Consider the following 20,688-nt stretch of genomic DNA (forward strand, 5'->3'; position numbering starts at 1 on the left):
GACTATAAAATAATATGTTCTATAGCACAGACCCCAAATTAAATGCAATTGGAGAAAATGTATGCTTCTTTAAATCCGATTTAAAGATTGACAACATCCTCATTACATTTGGAGCTATAGTTAAAATGAAAAAGTGATATATAGAGAAACCATCAAATACCCTCTTCTTAAGGATTTAGGAATTGGAATTTAAGACATGTGGTTGGAGCTCAACTGGGTGGATTCAGGAAGGTTGGGCTGGGGAACGTGGAGTGCCAGTAATAAGTTTAGCCCAGGGGTCCTCAAACTATGGTCTGCGGGCCAGATGCAGCAGCTGAGGACGATTACCCCCCTCCCCCAGGGCTATGAAGTTTCTTTATTTAAAGGCCCACAAAACAAAAGTTTTTGTTTTTACTATAGTCCGGCCCTCCAACAGTCTGAGGGACAGTGAACTGGTCCCCTATTTAAAAAGTTTGAGGACCCCTGGTAGCCCATTTCACAATTATGCCCAAGATCAACTGTAGGGAGGGTCATATGCATGTTTTTTCTCTATCCTCTGCATGCATGTCTTTTATGAAGTTAACCTGAGGGCCACATAGAAACATGTCCTAATAGGTGCAGATTGAAGACCCAGTGGTATACAAACTTTGGAAATATAGGAGCCAAGAAGAGCTATATTTCATACACACACACACACACACACACACACACACACACACACACAAATGGTAAGAGCAAGGATATATCATTTGTAAGCCCATAGAGACATTTCTTAAGGTAGTTTATCGGAGCCTGGTGTTTTTTAACCATGGATGGATAATCCAGGTGATTTGAAAAAGAGAACATTTTTCCATTTCTAGTAAGGTTTAGTTCAGGCTTATTTTGGGGGGAATCAGGTATTCAGCCCACAATCATATATGTGTATTGAATTATTCTGCTATGTAATAATTAGTATATTCAATTAGCAGAATGCATTTGATTTTTAAAGTGTTCACATTTTCAAAAATTTAACAACGCTTTGAAAATTTGACCTATTAAGGTCAATTAAATTCCTTCTAGAAAAGAGAATCTAAATAGCCACTCCTCTGAGTGGGTCAAAATATAATTTATGGACTTATCCAATATGCTTTGAATTGGAAAAGTGTTTTGCATTATCTTTTACCTCTTAAATGAGTGCTTGCAGATATATTAGCTAAAGGGTATGGCTCTAACAAAATGTAATCATATTAAAGTCTTCATGTCCTTACTGTCTTTTCTAACAACTAAAAACACTGAATATGATTAGTTTTTGAAAAGAGTTAGCCTAAAAATGTAAAATTTAAATTTTAAACATATGCCATTTGTAAAATTTAAATTTTAAACATCTGCCATTTGTAGCATTAGATCCATTTTGCTTCCCTCAATGACCATTTCTAATTTTACTCGACAACTATTGTAGGAAACACATAGATACTTCTAACTCCAAAAGATGGATGGTGCAGTTAATCATCCCTTAATAAATGCAGAAGTTGTGATGAGTGGTTTAATCCTATACCTTCACCATTGCATTTGTCCTTCTCTGTTTTCCCTTCCATTTCCCCTATTCTTTTCTCCGATCTTTTTTTCTCCCTCTTGCTTTTCCTTTCGCTCTTTTCTCCTTTCCCTCTTGTTCTTCCCCTCCTTCCTTCCTTCTTTTTTCCCTCCCCCAACCTATTCTCTTTCTTTTACAGATAGTAGAGGCAGAATTATGAACCATTCCAAGAAGGGATCTTCTCTCTTTCTCCTTCTGTCTGTGTCTCCTTTCCATCATTCCTTCTTTTCTTTTCTGAATTGAAATAGATTTAGTTTTTTTTTTCCTAAGGAGTATATTTAATTTTTTATATGTAATCTTGGAAGAGATTTAAGATTTAAACCTATTAAACTTGAATTTAATGATTGTCAATTTTGTACCGAGACTTGCCTGGGGATATAATGAAGATCCTTGCAAATAATCATTTATTTTTATTAACTAATTAAACTTTGTTTGGCACACTATTAGATATGATACTATTATAAGACATTGGAATGTTTTCTTTAAAAATATAAGCATTGAGTAATACCTTCAAATGCTAAAACATTGTTATTTTAGATTTGAACAATTTTAAAAGTTTTTGTCTTAGTTTTCTTGCAAAATAGAGTTATAAGGATGTCTTTATTCTTTCTTTGTTTACATCTTGAAAATTCAATTCAATTTTAAATAATTTAATCCTTCTTCTATATTTATTAACTACTTGTTTTAATTTAGCCCCGAGGTTTTGAAGAGTGAGCCCTATGGGGAAAAGGCTGATATCTGGGCTGCAGGCTGTATCCTCTATCAGATGGCAACGCTGAATCCTCCCTTCTACAGTACCAACATGCTCTCCTTAGCGACCAAAGTATGTGTATTTAACAAAGCAGATTCAACTTGAATTTCTTGGAGGGCTAGAGCTTTCCTTCTAAAAAAGAAGGCATATGATTTAAAAAAATCGTCAAGAATTAAGGTTTATTAAATTATATATAAAGGTACTTTAACTTTTATCTTTTAGTTATTATATATCACCTACATCTGTAATAAATCTCCCTATGATTTTAAGTTTAAAAGCTTAGCATTCCAAATTACATTTAGTAAATTATATTGATATATTGATATTTGTTATAGCAAATCCTGTTTTAATATAGATGTGAAACTAATTATGTCATAAGTTGAAACCAACATTTTCAGACATGGTGTTCATTCTATAATAATGCATTGATAGGATATTATATGGTTTGATATGTAATATATCTTAATATGATATGATTATAGTATAATATAATATAATATATATATCAAAATATAAATTTTATGGTGCTAATTAGTCCTGACTGCTTTGATTTCATAATTCTTTCATGTTATCTCAAATGTTCCTCCAAAGAAAATAATTAACATTTTCCTAGAGATAACAGAATATACGTCTCCTTTAATCAATTCTCTCTCTTTTATAGATAGTAGAGGCAGTATATGAACCAGTCCAAGAAGGGATCTACTCTGAAAAAGTGACAATTATAATCAGCAGGTAATTTAGTTATGAAATTTTATGGCTTGTTTTTTGCTGAGGCAATTGGGGCTAAGTGACTTTGCCCAGGGTCATACAACTAGGAAGTGTTAAGTGCCTGAGGTCTGATTTGACCTCAGGTCCTCCTGACTTCACTTTGAGCCACCTAGCTGCCTCAATTTTATGGATTTTTACAAAGAGAGACCATGAGGAGACCACTCACTGCCCCAAACCTTCCATATTGATTTGGTAAATGATGAAAAGCTTCTGGGCCGGCCTGGGGGTCAGGGCTTCCCTGGTGTGACTTGCCCCCAGAACTCATGCTGGGCTCCCACCTAGTGTCACAGGCCTTTCCTTGCTGACCTTCTAAGTGGTCTTCAGCTGGAAACCGTTCTGCTCCATCTTTCTGTGTGTTCTGGCTCTCTAATTTGTTTAGAGTTCTTCTTTAAAGGAATTGGGAGCAGTTTGGGGGAGAGCTCAGTCTGCCATCTTGGTTCCACCCCAACCTCATATTTCATCAAGTTAAATAGATGAACTTGTAGAAAGCAGAATCCTGAAAGATTTTTGTTCAATTGAGACAAAGAACGTCGAGTTTCGCTTTCTAATTCAGAAGTTAGCCGACTCTCACTTTAATAGCAAAGAGGATTATAGCTGTCATGACTGCATGGTTGACCAGGTGCTGGGTGAAGAGCTGCTGTATCATCAAAAATGCCTCTGTTACAGTTCTCTTAGTTTTCAATTAATTAGAGTTTTCTAAATCCTGAAATCTTAGACGATACAAATTGGGCCCGAATGCTCTTGACCAGCATGTTGTCATCTAGAAAGCAGCTTTTTTTTTTTTTCTTAATTGAAAAAGCAGTTGGAAGCTAGCATTGCTATCATTATAGACAGAGATATAAGCCACTTAAAGTAGAATTCTATTTAGGTCATATTCTCTGTGGAGCCGTGCTTTTAAGAGCCAATCTTAGAAACAATTCAAGTTTGATTGAATATGGTTTTTTCTCCTCAACTCACATTCTACGAGATAAGAGTCTGCCTTTCTGACACTCAGAATGTCAGAACTTTAGAAATGGACTTCCAGAAATATTTCTGCAGGGGGAACAAGCAGCCCCATTTCTCTGAAGTAATTCCCTTCTGTGTCGCTCTAAAGAAATACTCAAGACACTAAAATCCAGGAAAAAATAATTGCACTGGATGAGGAGGATTCTGACTTGCAATGGTAAAATTGAGGTAAAATTCAAGACCTTTGCAGGTATCAAAATAACCAGCAGGAACTCTCCAGAGGCCACACGAGGTTGTTGCTGGAGCTCTGAGCCAACTAATCTGAGAAGTGTGTGTGTCTTGGGGCGAGGGAGGAGCAAGGAGAGAGATCTTGGCTCTCACTCCCTGTGCAATTTTGTTCTGGGAAGCCCTGGAAGAAGAAGTTAGTGGCTAGATTTGCCTTCTGCACTTTTCACTAAATGAGTACATTGATACTTAACAGAATGGGCAAATGCAATACATGGCTTCTGTATTTTTCAAGATCTTCTTATCTATAAAATAATTTTGAAAGAATAATTTTGCAAAATGCCGATGGACTTATGTAACCCAGAACAGAGACAAAAGAATAAATTTAACTGAAAATTTTGTGTAGAAATGGAAACATTTCCCCATCTCCTTTTATATGAATTGGCAAAGTAAACAGACACTCATCTCCAACAATCAACAAAGGGGTAAAAATAGCGACCTGGGTGCCTGGCAGACTGGCGAGATTTGTCTCCTTGCTCCCCCAGACTCTTTGAGGTTGCTAAGTTATTCTCCCACTTAAGGGGAAAAAAAAACTACTCAGAAAGAAAGCATCACAACAACAGAATCTGAATGTACATCCCATGTGCCACCAGGAGACTTGGGGCTGGTGAGCCTGGGGAGACATCAGTGGCAAGTCTGTGTCAAAAGGGGCAGAGGGAAAATCCTGGGGCACGTGGGGAAGCGGCAGACTTGATCTGGAGAAACTCCTAGCTGGCAGTTGGGGGGCTTGTGGGAAGGATGAGAGGGAAGGGGGCAGGAGATGGCACGTGGTAGGCCCGGGGCCCCGAGTGCGACACGTGCAGACATGACAGCCCCCGGGCCCGCTGGGTGACTTGGCGGTGTCGTGTCTGCCTTGTTGTGCTGCTGCTTTGTGAAATGCTTTCCAGTGAGTCCAGTTGAGGCAGCGCTGGGGTGGGCAGGCCTCGTGTTGGGCTCAGCTGCTGCAGGGACCTCCTCTGCCCCTTCTGGCCCGGAGGCTTGACCAGCCCGTTTCTCTCTGCTTTTCTCCTACGAGACTGTTCGTCCCCATACATATGGAGGCCCTGGACGTGGGCCTCGCAGGGGCCTCGCGGGGGTGGTGGGGGAGACGCCGGGGTCGCTCTGTGACTGGCTGCTCTTTCCCAGATGCTTGACTCCTGATGCCGAAGCCCGGCCAGACGTGGTGGAGGTGAGCGCGATGATATCCGACGTCATGATGAAGTATCTGGACGGCTTGGCCGCCTCCCAGCTCGCCCTGGAGAAGAAGCTCGAGCGCGAGAGGAGGCGCACCCAGCGCTACTTCATGGAAGCCAACCGGAACGCAGTCACTTGTCACCATGAGCTGGCCATCCTGTCTCATGTAAGTAGCTCTCGGCATTCCAGCTGTTCGCTTCTAAATCAACTTAGCGGCTTATCTGGCAATAACCTGTGGAAAGATATCACTTATTATTTGAGACCATCAGATTCTCTCTACAAATCAATGAATTGAAACAACTCTAAAAAATAAGTGTAATGCTGTAATTGCCTTCCTGAAGGACGGCTGATAGATGTAGGGAGTTTCCAAGATGGACTTTTCTCTTAGTGGGTCACCCAGATTTTAGAATCATAGCTTTAGGCTGGAGGAGGCCCCAGAGGCCGGACCCTTCTTGTTTTACAGAGAAGGAAACAGGCCTGGAGAAGATTTGGCAATTTTCCTCAGGATTAATAAATGGTGCATGATGAGGCCAGAATTCGAACTTGGGTCCTGAGATCCAAGCTTGGTGGGGTTTTTCTCTCAGTCACCCAGCTTTCTCGACCTTTGTATCTTGTCCAAGCAAGCACATAGAGGTTCTCCTGGCCTGGAGCTGCCTCGCTGGGCCACCAACATTTCTGGCTCCTGTTCGGATAAAGCCTCAGGAGAGGTTCCGTGGAGGGGTGGATAGCACGCTGGGCTTGGAGGCTGGAGGGCCTGGCGTCCCCCCTCCTTTCTTAGGCCTTCTAGCTGTGAGCCCGGGGTCAGGTGATCTTCACAGCTCAGAGCATCGGTTTCCCATCCACTAAACAGGAATCAGAATGCAGAGGGCTGTCATCAGAGTCTGCTGGATAATACTCTGAGGCACGATACAGGTAGTGCTGTCTGAAAAGATCCTTGACACTGCTTTCCCTTTGCAAATGCTTACTTGGTGACCTGCATTGATCTCCTACTGTGTACTTGTCCAATGCCCCCATTTAGTTCTTCAGAGACTGTGCTGCTCAGTGTCAGTGGGAGCAAGGAAGGCCCTGTCCATCCAAGCTGAGTAAGCCCAATATGGAGCCTGAACTCACGGACAGGCCGGCATCCGGGCCAGCCGCGCCATCTCCATCTTCCTTTTGTGTCTGTGACCTTTAGGGCCACCTCCCTCCTCGGGCATCGGCAGCTCCGAAACGTCCTTGTGGTGAGCATCGTTTCACTACAGAGTACGGTCTGCCGCGAAGCCTTTATGGAGTTAGAAAACGACTCCCCTCTGTGCTGAATTTTAAATGTGCCCATAATATGGATCTTTGACTCGCACTCACATAATATTCCATTTCATGCATCATCACATATTAGCAAAGGGGAGAAAAAGCAGTATTATTAAACCTTGAATTTTAACAGAATTTAAAGAAACATATAATTGATTGAATTTCATCAAAAGGCAGTATGGAGTTAATTGGTAATATGCATTCCCTCCTCACCAGAGACCAATTATATTTGAACCATTGCTGGTCTAAAAATTACAGGTGTAAAAATTTTCTGCCCTTTTTGTTCTTAAAAGTAAAATTGTTTTATTTGAAAGAAAAATATAATGAAAATTTCTCCCATGAGAATTTATAGTATTAATGTAAATAGAACAGTTATAAAATTCAATGATGAATAATAAGAAAGGGACAGAAATTTAATAGGTTTGGTAAAACTCCTCTACCAAACAGGAGACCAGTTTTAAATTATACCGACTACTATGGAACCAAACCAATAAACTATAAGAAAAATGGAAATATTTTCTCTTACAGAGTATACACTTTTCACTCTCCAATTTTGGTTTAATTAATTAATTCATTAATGCTGATTTGAACAGCATCCTAGTCAAAGAAAAGTAGATGAGGCTGTTTTGCATGCTGGGACTTTCAGGACCTCACCAGAGGGGACCCTTAGTTCGCTAATTTTTGCCCGGGAGCACAGGGATTGGAGGGGCTTCCCAAGAGGGAAAAGCTTCAGGCAGGAGCCTGGGGAGGGATTATCTGGCCAAGAGCAAAGGGGAATATCCAGAGAGGAACGGCCACCAAGTTTTAGAATCTTTTACTTACATCAATCTCCTCGTGTCCTCATCGCTAAAAAAATTTTGAGATTCACAATTGTATTGTACGTACTATAGAACTATAGATAATATAGTACTGTACTGTAAATAATATAGACTATATTACATATTATGTTTATATTAAATATGTAAATATATTTATAAACTACTGCCATTTATTATTATAAACTACTATATATACACTTATTATAATACATAATAAATCACACACAAAAGTAGAGATTAAAAAGATTGAAGTATAGATAATATAAATAATATACAATAGTTTTTATTTTATTAACAGGGCAAAACTATTGGACTCACTAAAATGTTATTCAAATTTTATTTTTAAGAAAAGCCATGTAATGCAATATGCTTCATTATTTTTGAAAATCTCGATTTAATATTGCAATACAGCAATTTTCAGGTCTGTTTTTAAGTTCAGTTTACTTCAATATTTGATTTGACTCTCATAGCTCAAAATGACACTTTACAAAGATAAGCAGATCTCAGTGGAAGAAATACATTATTGTCTACTTTTAAAACTAGTATATTTTGGCTCAGTCTGCCAGGACCAGAATGGATATATCTGTCCCTCAGAGTTGTAGGTTAGTCGGAGGAAGTTTGGGATACTTTAAAATAGTAGCAATAACAGATGTTGAAACATTTCCCCTGAGACCTTGGTTGGGAGAAGGGAACACCTCTCTCCCACTTTGGTTTCTGGGAAAGGGCTTCAGAATTAGCTCAGTTCTTAATAGAACATAGATTCCACCAAGATTTCACCCAGGTGTGATATGATTTCCAAATGAATTTTCATTTCATCATCTTCTAGGCTGGGTCCTGAAGGCCACTCATCCAGATCTGTCATTTTAATTTGTATTATTGTAATTACTATGGATTATTTGTGCTTTTTTTCCTATATACTAATTTGTAATTTTTTCCTTTTTGCTTACCTAAAAAGTGCTGCTATGAAATACGTTGGTATTTCTTGCTACTCAATCTTGACATTTTTTGAATATATACATGATAGCACAATTACAGAGTTAAAGACAGGAACAATTTAGTACGTTTTTTCACAGGGTTCCAAACAATTTTCGAGAAAATCTGGACCACCAGTTTATAATTCCACATGTGTTCATGTTCCCATCTTTCCACAGCCCAGCTAACACTGATAATTCCTGTATTTTATCACCTGGACACCATGGACTATATAGCATAAAACTTCAGAATTTAAAAATTGCCTTTTTATTTATTATTAATGATCATCAAAAAGTGATCTTTAAATACTTGTTGATACTTTATAGTTTGAATTTTGAAAAGTATTCATAGTCTTTGACCACTTAATTTTGGTAACTGACTTTTGGTCATGCATACATACACATATGTGGATGAATTATTTTTTTTAGATACTAGACATTTGGTATTTTTTTTTGCTTGTTTGCACATCATACTTTCTCTTTTTATATTCAAGATTCAATGATTTTGTTGACAAAAGTTATAATTTTATTAAATTAAATTTTCTCTTATGTCATTTTTATCTCTTAATTGATTAATCAAGTAATTTTAGTTAATTAGTTAATAAATAATTGTTTCTTTCCACAGTCACACTTCCTTCTATTTGCTGCTGATTTTTAAAAAAGAAATGTATAGCTTTTTATATTTAAAACTACATGTCTACTTGTAGGGGTATAATATAACATCCTCATTTTCATTATCTGGCTTTAAGTTCCTGTCTAAAGGGGAACCCATTCCATTTATGTTCTTTGATATATAGAACAGTGGGTGATCATATGGAGTTCTTTGATTCTCATTCATCTAGTCTATTATACTGATATATTTCTCAACTTTTAAAATCAGTATCAAAGAGTTGTGATGACTTATTTTATACCATGGTTTAAGGTTTGGAAGTGCTATTCTCCATTCCTCCTCTTAAAATTTTTTCTTTGATTGTCTAGACCTTTTGTTTCTCCTAAATAAATTTTTATTATTTTGTCTACCTCTAAGTTTCATTTATGTGACAGTCATATTTTTATTATGTATACTGCCAAGCCATGAGTAATGACTATCCATCCAATTTTTTTTTCCTTGATTTCAGTAAAGAGTGATCATTTTTGTAATTATTTAAGTCTGGAGTATCTGGCTAAGTAAATTATCCTGTATTTTATATAGTTATAATTATTGTTGAAAATCCTCTATTATTTTCTCCTGCTTGGTTTTATCACTGTTTTATGGAAATACTGATAATTTGGTTGACTTTATTGTGTATTCAGACTTCACTGACATTATAAATCTTCTTGATTATTTGGTGTGCTAATTTGGTCTGCTAATTCTCTTAAGGTTTTGTTGCCTGTAAATAAGAGTTATTTAAATCTTTTCTTTGCTTATGTTTATATCTGTGATATTTCTTTCCTGTCTTATTACTGCACATAGTTGCATTTCTAAAATATATAACATAGCTCATGAAAGTTCTTTTATCCTTTGAAAATAATACTCACTTTTTAGTTTAGTTATGTCTTTGCTATGTTTACAGAGTTTTACACGAATGAATACTGTTTTTGTCAGACTTATTTATTGATAAAAATCACATCTTAGTTTTTTGTAATTTGGTTAATTATGGCAATTGTTTCTTAATGTTGAATAACACTTGAGTACTTGGCATAAATCCAACTTGGTTGCAGTAATTTTTTGGGATATGTTATCTTGATTTCTTAGCTAAAATTTAATTTTAAATTTTTTGCATCAATAAGCATTACTGATATTTGTAGTTATATTTCTTTGTCTTGTCATATTGTATTTTGAGTGTGAGATCTGTAATTATCTCATAGAAAGAGTTTAGTAGAAGGCCTTCTCAGTTATTGACAATAGATTTTATAATAAAGGTATGTAAACTTTGCTTTTTAAATATTTTCAATAATTCATTTTTGAATTCACATAGACCCTTGCAGTCTCCCTCTGCTTCCTTTAGTAATTCCATCATGGTTTGCTCAGCGTTCAGTTTCTGAGATCAGTTATTTTAAAACTTCCATTTATTGTTTTAATTTTGGTATAGGTAGCTAATTATCTATTTCTTTTAATTTCTCTGTTCTAACATTGTTTCAGTGTACTTTTTAATTATTTTTCTTCACTTTGTTAATTTTTCATTTTCCTTATTTTAGTTTCTCTTCTTTTTGATGAATATACTGAGTGCTCAGTTTTCTTTACGATATACATGGTATATTGCAAAAGAATTGTACAGTTTTAAGCTTTAATAGCTTAAATTAAGGATGGGATACATTATAATAGTTTTTAATTTTTCTTTTCAATGTTAATTTCTTATTTTTTGTTTTGGGTTTGATAATTTGTTGATTTTGTAGTTTCTTTTTAAGTTACATGCTCAGTTCATTAATCCCTTCTCTTTTTTGTTATTATTTTATGTTTTCAGAGATATAATTTTTCCTCTGAGGACTGCTTTAGGTGCATCCAAAAAATTTTGGTATGTTGTCTTATTGTGTTTCTCTTTTTCATAATTATTTCTATAATTCATTTTTGAACCAATCATTGGTATTCATTTAAGCCTGTATCTTTAGCTTGAGTTTCCTATAAAGTGTTTTATAATATAATAATCCATAAAGAATGTTTAATATTATATTTGTACATTTGCTTATGATTTCTTTGTACCTTAGCAAAAATAAGTTTTTATAAAGGTATCATTGATACTGAAAAATGTATATTTTTAAAATTTCAGATTATTTCTTGAGCCCTTTAAATCTTATTCTTTCAGACTATTGAGCTTTGTGTTTTTCTTTTATTTTGTCTTTTAAGTTAGCCTTTTCTATTTCTGAAAGTAAAACATTAGATTTTCCTACAATTATTGTATTATCCATGCCTTATTGAAATTTTATTAACTTTTTCCTTGTGACTTTAGATACTTGTGTGTGTGTGTGTGTGTGTGTGTGTGTGTGAGAGAGAGAGAGAGAGAGAGAGAGAGAGAGAGAGAGAGAGAGAGAGAAAAGCGAGCGAGAGAGAGAAGTAATGTGATTGTAGGGTCTTTGTCTTAGCCATTCTACATTCTCTTCCATTTTATCAGTGGTGATGGGGCTGGTTAGTCTAGACTTGTAGATATAGAAGTAGAGTGACTTCTACCATACATGGCACTGCCTCCTTGAAATAATGTGGCTGAGTCTGGCTCATCAGAACACCACTCAAAAACAATCCAACCTCTAAGCTTAAAATATATATATTGGGAAGGACAGAGTGTACAAGAACTTTTCTAGAGTTAAAAGATGAAGGGATTAGAGGAGAGAGAGCCTTTTAGAGCCTTTTCATCCAGAATCCCTCTGTGAAATTCAGGAAAGATTGGAATCTTATGTTCACCACTTACTGATCCCCAAACTAATATATTCTTCCTCTGAATCTGGCTCTCCTCCCTACTCTCAGTGTTAGAGGCCCTCAGACTTTCTTCTGCAATGGCTTGTGGTTCTTATAAGCACTCACATATCTTAGAAATCTCCTGTAGCTGCTGCCTCCAAACAAAATCTGATATAAAGCTCTTGTTACTGCTCCCTCCTCCCTCAGTTATGAACCTACTTGAGCATTTGCTCTTCATAACTCTTCCTTGGGCAAGACCTCTTCCCCTTCTCTCAAACTCCTTCCATTGACTGCTCTCACAGCTCCTCGGGTGGATAAAAGAGGAAAGATCCCGTTTCTCCTTTCCCCTCATGGTAAGTTCAGGCAAGCTGGAGCCCAAGTATGGCATCCTACTGTCTCTCGTCTTCTTTCTCCCTATGCAACACACTTTGTATTAATCCGGCTTCCTCCCAAGAGCTTCATTTTTGAAGAATGTGTTTTAGTTTATACAATATTAATTCAGTTATTTCAGTTATTTTCCCTTCCTCCTTCCCAACTCTTTACACTTTTTATCTTTTCCTTTAGTTCTTGATCTAGAGCAGGAAAAAACATAGAGATCATCTCATTTAACTTTTTTATTTTGCAAGTTTGAAATATGAAGCTACAGAAGGTCAAGTGCATGGTAGACAGTAGACAGTTTTCAAACACAAAAAGTCCTTTGACTCTAAACCTAGCTTTAATTTCCCCATAGTGCCATCTCTCTCTTGGTCAAGATGAAAGTTCAAAAAATAAATAATGCTTTGTCTAACTTCACAACCAGAAGAGTTTATTTCATGCTTTTAGTATTATTAACTCTTATTTACTTCATTTTCTTCTCAAAGTTTTTTGTTTGTTTTTGAACCCGGAGTGTAGTAGCCCCTCACTGACCAGGCTCATCTATTCCATTTCTGACCTGGGTCAATTGCCCTTCTTAAGCCAGTCTGGTAGTTTACCACTGCTGGGGGCCCGTTATATTGGTGTAACACTTAATGGGCACGTTTGGTCACCTTATTGCCACTGCACCTCAAAATTCCTAAATTCAAGCAATCCATCAGCTTTAACCTCCCCAGAAGCAGGAATTGCAGGTGGGGAGTAATTCAGATTTATTTACTCCAAACTTACTTATGTCTCTCTCATTCAAAGTGCCTGCTTACTTCTGGTTTCCTTTATATGATTAACTTAAAATGACTTTTTGCATTGATGTTTGTTTAATTATATATATATATATATATATATATATATATATGTATATATATATATATATAAAATATATGTGTATATAATATGCAATTTGTATTATTCTGAGCATTCTTAATTTCTTTGCTCTTTAGAACATAATAGTCTAATACCTTTAATTTTTCATGAATGAGTAGTCTATGATAAGTCAAATCCATTTTTCCATGATAGATAAGGACTAAATTTTAGCACTACATTCCTTGGTGATTAAAGCTTGAGATTTCTTTCTATTACTAATTTGTACTTATTTCAGTCAGTTTATTGTTCTTTGTTTTTAATATCTCTTGGCAAGTTTCTGGTATTAGTACTTACAGTTTAGTAATTGGGATTCTCAGTTCATTGTGGTTTTTTTCCCTAAGAGACCAGAATTTTTCAGAATTTTCTCTGTGAATTTTGTCTTCATGATCAATCATTTTTGGTAGTATATAATGTATCTTTTATGTTGTTGTACAGCTGCTTTTCCTTCACATTTTTATTTTTGAGTTCCAAATCTGGCTTTTTTATAGACTGTATAGTTTTGAAGAGTTTCTCCATTATGTTTTCTAAATTGTCTTAATGCTATTGATTCCAATCTAATTTTATTCTTAATTTCCATTCTATTTTTTCTTTGTTTTCCTGTTCCTTTGAACCACTTGAAGTTTCTTTATATTATTTCCTTATTGCTCAAGCTTCTTGTAGAATATCTTGTCTCTTTTTACTGGAAGTTTTCAGGTTATTTTCTATTAATCCATGATATATAATCATTGGCTGCATCCTTTTTTAGTTTGTTTGCTCACTTTTCCTTATCTTACAACTTGCTCTTTAAATTATATTGTTATATGATCCCAACCTTTTGATCATTTTTCAAGGCCTCCAAAATGGCTTTCCCCCCAGTTACTGTTGTGTTTTTTTCCTAAGGAGGCTAGTAGAGCTAGGAGGCTTCAAACAAAGTCTAGGGTGACTTTGAGGGGTGACAGGGCCTCTGACTGGCTCCTTGTCTGATGGAGACTCCCCGAGGAGCAGACAGCAGTTGGTTCTCCATTTCCTTCCCAGTACATCAGCTCTACCTCTCAATTTCTCCTTCTTCTCTTCTCTAACATGGTTGTTCACTTTCTCCACTGGGAAAATCGAGTGCTCTCCCCAGTGCCTGTTAGGGGATGGAATTAGAGTGTTGGCTAAGTGGGGGATGGAAGCCACCACAGCCAAAGCTCTAAATAAACCCTATTGGAGCACAAGGAGCTGGCTGTGTTGTAAATGCCATCACAGTCATGATGACAAGTAATGGTCTAAAAAGTGAAATAGAATCATACCCACTTCTTGCTGGGGATTATTTCTGCTTGGGAGCCCAGGGAATCTAAATACTCATTTAGTACATGGTCATGTCTATAATAAGCTGCTTCTGTTGCCATGTTTGATGATCGAATGTTTATGGTCACATCTACTCTTTTCTACATATTTTCCAAGTTGTGGTAGTTGACGGTCTTCTTAAGTGTTGATTACTTTAGTTCTTATAAGATGGAAGGAAACCATTCATTAAGTGGTTTTTGTGTGTCAGGTACTTTGTGAGAAAGAAGCAGGAAAGAAACCATTCAAATACAGAAGAACCACATTCAGGACCATACAAGATTTAGCAGCTTCTATATTAAAGGAATGGAAGACTTGGAATATGATATCCCATGATGCAAAAAGAGTTGAAATTACAACTAAATATAACCTACTCAGAGAGTACTCCTTCAAGGAAAAAAATGGATATTTAATGAAAATATCATTCACATTAGCCATTTACAAATGTTATATGCTTTGAGCCTTACAACAACTCTGGGAGAGGAATAGTTACTTTTATTACTATCATTTTATATGTGATGAAACTGAAGCAGGTAAGGTTGAAGTGGCTTACCCAGGATCACAAGACAATGAGTGTCTGAGACTGCAATTGATTTCAGATCCTCCTGAGTCCAGGTCCAGTGCTCTGTGCCCATTGGTTCTACTAACTTTCTCTTCTTATAAAATCCTCAGTTGCCTTTGAAGCTTAATATTCTTGAATTGTTTAAACAAACAAATTAATCTCCTAATAAATGTTACTTTGGGCAAACTTGAATTCCACATAACCATCATCCTAAAGATTTGCCCACAATTCTCTGTTGAAAAAATAGTAAATGAAGCTATAAATAAATCAGCACATTTTAAGAGGCACCATATTGTATAAATAACTTTATTTTTATTGTCTTTTTTGGCTGACTATAATCCCCCCCAGGCTATGCAGGCTCAACAAGTTAGTAAAGTTGTGATGTTAACAACGCTTACTAGAAATCTATGGCTCCAGTTAGAGTTCCAACTTGACCCTTTTGCAAAAACTTATTTCTGATATGTTCACCTAGCTGCTCTCTGTGCAGTCTTGCTTTTTATATGCATGAGGTCTCAGGATTTTATTGGGAAAACAGCCCTATGTTTACGTTCATCTTCACCGTGAATTGGCTTGATGCTGGAGCATCTTTTGCTGGTCCGATGGTAGAGGAGTGAGTGTGGAAAAGAGCAGTGGGCCTGGCGGGAGCCTGATTGGTTGCTTTCCTGTGTCATTTAGACCAGTAGCCATTGCTTCTTGGGCTCCCACCTCCTCATCTTTTAGATAATGGAGTTAGGCCGGATTCTTTGTGTAGATTTCTGATGGGCTCTACTCTCTGGGATTCTGTGAATGCAGCTGAAGAGGATTAAACTTCGTTTTACACTGAATTCCAGTGACCCATAAGATTGTCTGAATCTCTAGAGCTCACTGACATGTCAGTCTGTCTAATGTATTGCCTCCTGCTGAAGCTCAATTACATTATGTTGTCAATCGATCAAACTAGAGTTAGGATGTCTGTTTCTGCTTTATCACTCGTTTCTCATTTTTTTGTCTGTTTATGCTCCAAATAAAAGAGATTCGATAAATTACTGAGCAGTGAAGAACCACACCTTGTCTGATTGATAGGTGATGATGGTGATGATGTCGGTGGTGATGATGAAGATGATCATAATGACATGGGAGATACTAATTTATCAGGAAGGAGAGAAAACTTTTTTTAAAAGTTACTGAACATGGTAAATTTGGCATTTGACTTTTCTTTCAGATTGTCATCCTCAGAATCTCAAGGGCAGCCCTGTTCATGGATTTCTTTTATTTGCTGACAGTTCAGTAATATGTTCCAATCTTTCCAAGTAGTTCTAATTGCAATGATAGCATGATGAAAGTATATCATAATTAGTTAGTGGTATAAAATGAGTACTTTTCACTATGAATACCCATTTTAGGATTTTTAAAACAATTCTAATGCTAAAAAAATCACTGGAATAAAGATCCACCTTTGGAAGGAACGTTTGTCTTTTATTATTTATAAGCTGCAGATCTCCTTCCTGGCTTGTCTAGTCTAACTTGTTAAAGAACATTAGCCTCGCTCATTGTATGTGGAGCACCAAGAATGATTGTGTAGGAGCCCTTCTGATACCCAAACAACTCCAAAAAGAAATGCTTAAAAACATCCCCATGCTCCTGCAGTGATGTAGGTTCTGTCTTAGTCCCCAGGGTGGGGAATGCCCTGTGTGGACTTTGAGTAGGGTGAGCCCTTTCAGAATGCCTTTGTTTCTATCGGTCCCAGTTTAGGGATGAAGAAGAGATGGGGGGCTAGCCTGCCCTATCCTTTGGAGTCATTACCTGCTGGGGGCTGCTGTGATTTTGCAAAAACCCTTTAGCTGAACATCAGTCCACCTGGCATCTAGGTTTTCATTAAGGGACTGTTTGTCTACTAGAAAACCACAGTCATGATTCTTCTCCATTTAAGCCTTTCCTTTGTGCTTTCTGTCACCCATTCAAACCCTGGAAAGTGGTTGCCAGGTTTCCAAGCTCCTTGTTTGCCAAAGGAATGTCTGCCAAACACCTGGTCCCCCCATAGATCTGTGCACATAAGGACACGGCGCTCAGCCAAGCCAGCAGAAGAAGAAGGGTGGAGGAGACGGCCTCAAATAGAAACTCGGCTCTTGGGGAGCTCGAGAACAGACGTGGATTTGTTACCTCCCGCTGGGAGGCGTGTTCAGGGGAGAGCAGCCATTCTCATGTACGCTCATCCCGCGAACGGCCTGCGCAGGGGTTCTTCTTCTTAGTGGTGCTGCTCTTAATAAAACGGGCCTGACGCACGGCTGCCAGTCGTCACAGCTAATTTGGATAATGCCGGTTTGTTGCTAATAGGAGATGCTCAGCTAAAGATGTATCGTGGTCAGCTGCTGCAGGAGAATGTGGATTTACACCGAGAGAGTCCGAGCTCGGCAGCAGGAGCCCTCGCCTGCCCTTGGCTCGTGTAATGGCCGCGGGGTCCATGGCGGCAGTAATGGCCTCGTGCAGCCCGTGGAGCCCGGAGATCCGGATCGCTGCATGCAGTGGGGTCGGCTGTTTGTAAAACACAGTCGGAGTGGATCCCCTGCATCCCGGCGGATCCTCAGCAATCCCCCACAGGGAGCCAGCTAGACCCGAGCCTGGATTACGGTGAAGTCCAAGGGCGTCCCTCTCTGCAGAGCACAGAACTAGAGAAATGGCATCTGGGAGGAGGGTTCCGGGAAGATGGCGGAGCAGGCTGGTGAACTTCAAGCTCTTTAGATTTCCCCCACAAACAGAATGAATTTGTGGCTGAGAATGAACAATGATTGGTGAAAAATCAAGATTTAGGGAAAAAGAGAGGTCTTCCTGCTACAACCCAAGAAGGTCTGAAGAAAGACCTCAGAGCCCGGGAGTGAGCCCTGTGAGGGGCCAGCTCCCCAGAAGCACCAAGTGGGAGCCCTGGGGCCTCAGCAGGAACCAGAGACTTTCCCCCCTGGACAGCTCGAGGAATGGAGGTGAAGCTGTGCTGCAGGACAGGCCTTGGGCAAGAACAAAGCAGCACACCGGGACACTGCTGGTTGGGAAACCTCTGGGAGGGGAGAGAACTCATAAAGAAAGAAAACAGGACGGATTGTGAAACATCAGATCTGGAGAACAGATCAAGAAGAGAAAACATAAGAATAATTGGAATGCCTGAAAGCCGTGACCAAAAAAAGAAACCTCGAGACAGTAATGCAAGAAGATCATCTTGGAGTGACAGATCAAGAGGGAAAAGTAGAAATGGAAAAAATCCACTGATCACACCTCAAAGAGATCCTTTGTGGAAAATGCATAGAAATGTTATTGCTAAATTTTGAAACCCCTAGATCAAAGAGAGAATTTTTCAAGAAACAAGAAAAAAAATAATTCAAATAACATGAGAGGTACAATTAGAATCGTACAGGACTTATAAGCACACAATAAGAGACTGGAGGTCTTAGAATCATATATACTGGCATTCAAAAGAACTAGGTCTTTGGCCAAAAATATCATATCCAGCAAAATTATAATGTTCAATGAAAAAAATGGACGTTCCATGAACTTCAGGACTTCTGTCAACCAATCAACCAAACCAGAACTCAGTAGAAAATTTAACAATTAAGAGCCAATATCCAAGATTAATTTTAAGGAACTTAAAACATGAACAAATTGCTTGTTTTCTACATGAAATTACATTAAATTTTGTACCATAACTTGGCTTACTATTGTTTAATATCCTCCCACTTTGGGGGATCTCTCCCTTCTTCCCTCACTTTTTGCTTCCCCATTTACCCATCCCTTGCTCCTTATTACTTCATAGATTTTGGAGGTGCTATACCCTTCGTAGAATATATGTAATGTAGCCTATTTAACCCATTCCCAATGTGAGTAGGTTTTCAGAACTATAAGACCTCCTCTACTCTTAATACCTTTATTTTTACCCCCACAGAATCTCTTTTGTAGGAATCTCTTATTTTGAGCTATGCAGTTCCTTATGGTATACCTTTGTCCATGTCAAATTGCTTAAAATTAATCTAGAAGTAATAGCAAACAAGTTAAGAAGCAGAATTAAAGTAGAAAAGGTAGCAGAAGTTAGGAAAGAAGAGATATATGTAAACATTACCACCAGGATCAGGAGTCGAATTTGTTAGAATAAACAAGTACAGCTAATAGTTAATGTTCTTGGACACAGTCAAGCTTGAAGTTCAATTAAGAGAGAAACCTACATTATATGTTAGCTACACTGATATTGTTTTGGATGCATGTTTACATATGGATAAATGTGTGTGTATATATGTGTATATATGTGTGTGTGAGTATATATGTGTATGTTGCTTTATGTATGTGTTTATATGTGTGTATGCATGGGTGTGAATATATGTGTGTGTATGTATTATATTTATATAATATATATTATCTAATATAGCTGTGCTTAACCATAGCCTGCTGGGGAAGTGAAGGAGATAAAAGGGGGAAAAAAGTACATAGCAGGGAACAAAAGAACAACCTGTGAGATAGTAAAGAAAAGATGGATACTCATGAATATAAATTCTTTATTACATATCCTTTCTGGAACTGGAAATTCATTAGTATATTTTGAATCCTCCTTGACATTTTGTTGGACACATGACAATATTCTACTTTAGTTTTTTAATTTTTCTCTTCTATTTTCTATTAAATTAAAAAAAACTATTAAGAAAAAATTAGATTCACTAATTGGTCTCTTTCCTATAGTGAGTTCCCAGTCTTTTATTCATACATCATGTTTTTATACCTGTACCATACACCCTTACACTTAGGAAGTGAGATTTTAAATTCAAATGTAGACTTTTCATTTATCCCTATTATATATTGCCTAATTGAATTTGGCTCACCATCCTAATCTACTGATTTCTTCATAAACTTATGAAATGAGGTACTTAAGGAAGATGGTAGAATTATTTCTGGCAGCAGTGAGAGTTAGGGCATAGACTCAAGACCCCTGAAGGTTTTGCTCTACAAATATCTGGCTTCCAGACAGAATGTAAGATGGAGACAGGACCCTAACAACCCTTGCTTTGTAAAAGGAGGCTTTAAGCAAATTCTTCTCTGGGCCTCCCATTTTCTCATTTGTAAAATGAAGGATTATAAGATCAGGAGTTTCTCTCTCTCTCTCTCTTTCTCTCTCTCTCTCTCTTTCTCTCCCTCTCTCTTTCTCTCCCTCTCTCTTTCCTCCCCTCTCCCCCCTCTCTTTTTTAATTTTCAAAATGCATGCAAAGATAGTTTGCAAAACTTTGTGTTCCAAATTTGTTATCTATCCTCCCTTCCCTCCCCTAGACAGCAAGTAATACAATATATGTTAAACATGTGTAATTCTTCTATACATATTTCCACAATTATTATGCTGTACAAGAAAAAACAGATCAAAAAGAAAAAAGAACTAAAGAAAAACATTAGTAAACAACTATGCTGTGATTCACATTTAGTCCCCACAGTCCTCCCTCTGGCTGCAAATGACTCTCTCCATCACAGTCTTATTAGAATCGCCCTGAATCACCTCATTGTTGAAAAGAGCCAAGTCCATCTCAATTGTTCATCACATAATCATGTTGCTATGTACAATGGTCTCTTGATTCTACTCACTTCACTTGGCATCAGTTCATGTAGGCTTTTCTGAAGTCATCCTGTTAAAGAT

General features: G+C 37.5%; 1 protein-coding gene across 1 annotated transcript in view; it reads left to right on the forward strand.

Moving 5' to 3' along the window:
- Window positions 1-20,688, forward strand: part of NEK10 (NIMA related kinase 10) — a 214,046-nt gene that overhangs the window by 133,771 nt on the left and 59,587 nt on the right. Inside the window, exons 24-26 of the mRNA XM_052000279.1 lie at window positions 2,243-2,372; window positions 2,962-3,032; window positions 5,424-5,637. Of these exons, the coding sequence (XP_051856239.1) occupies window positions 2,243-2,372; window positions 2,962-3,032; window positions 5,424-5,637 (415 nt within the window). The remainder of the gene's footprint in view (window positions 1-2,242; window positions 2,373-2,961; window positions 3,033-5,423; window positions 5,638-20,688) is intronic.

The sequence above is a fragment of the Antechinus flavipes genome, chromosome 5 (assembly GCF_016432865.1).
Source record: "Antechinus flavipes isolate AdamAnt ecotype Samford, QLD, Australia chromosome 5, AdamAnt_v2, whole genome shotgun sequence".
Taxonomy (NCBI): Eukaryota; Metazoa; Chordata; class Mammalia; order Dasyuromorphia; family Dasyuridae; genus Antechinus; species Antechinus flavipes.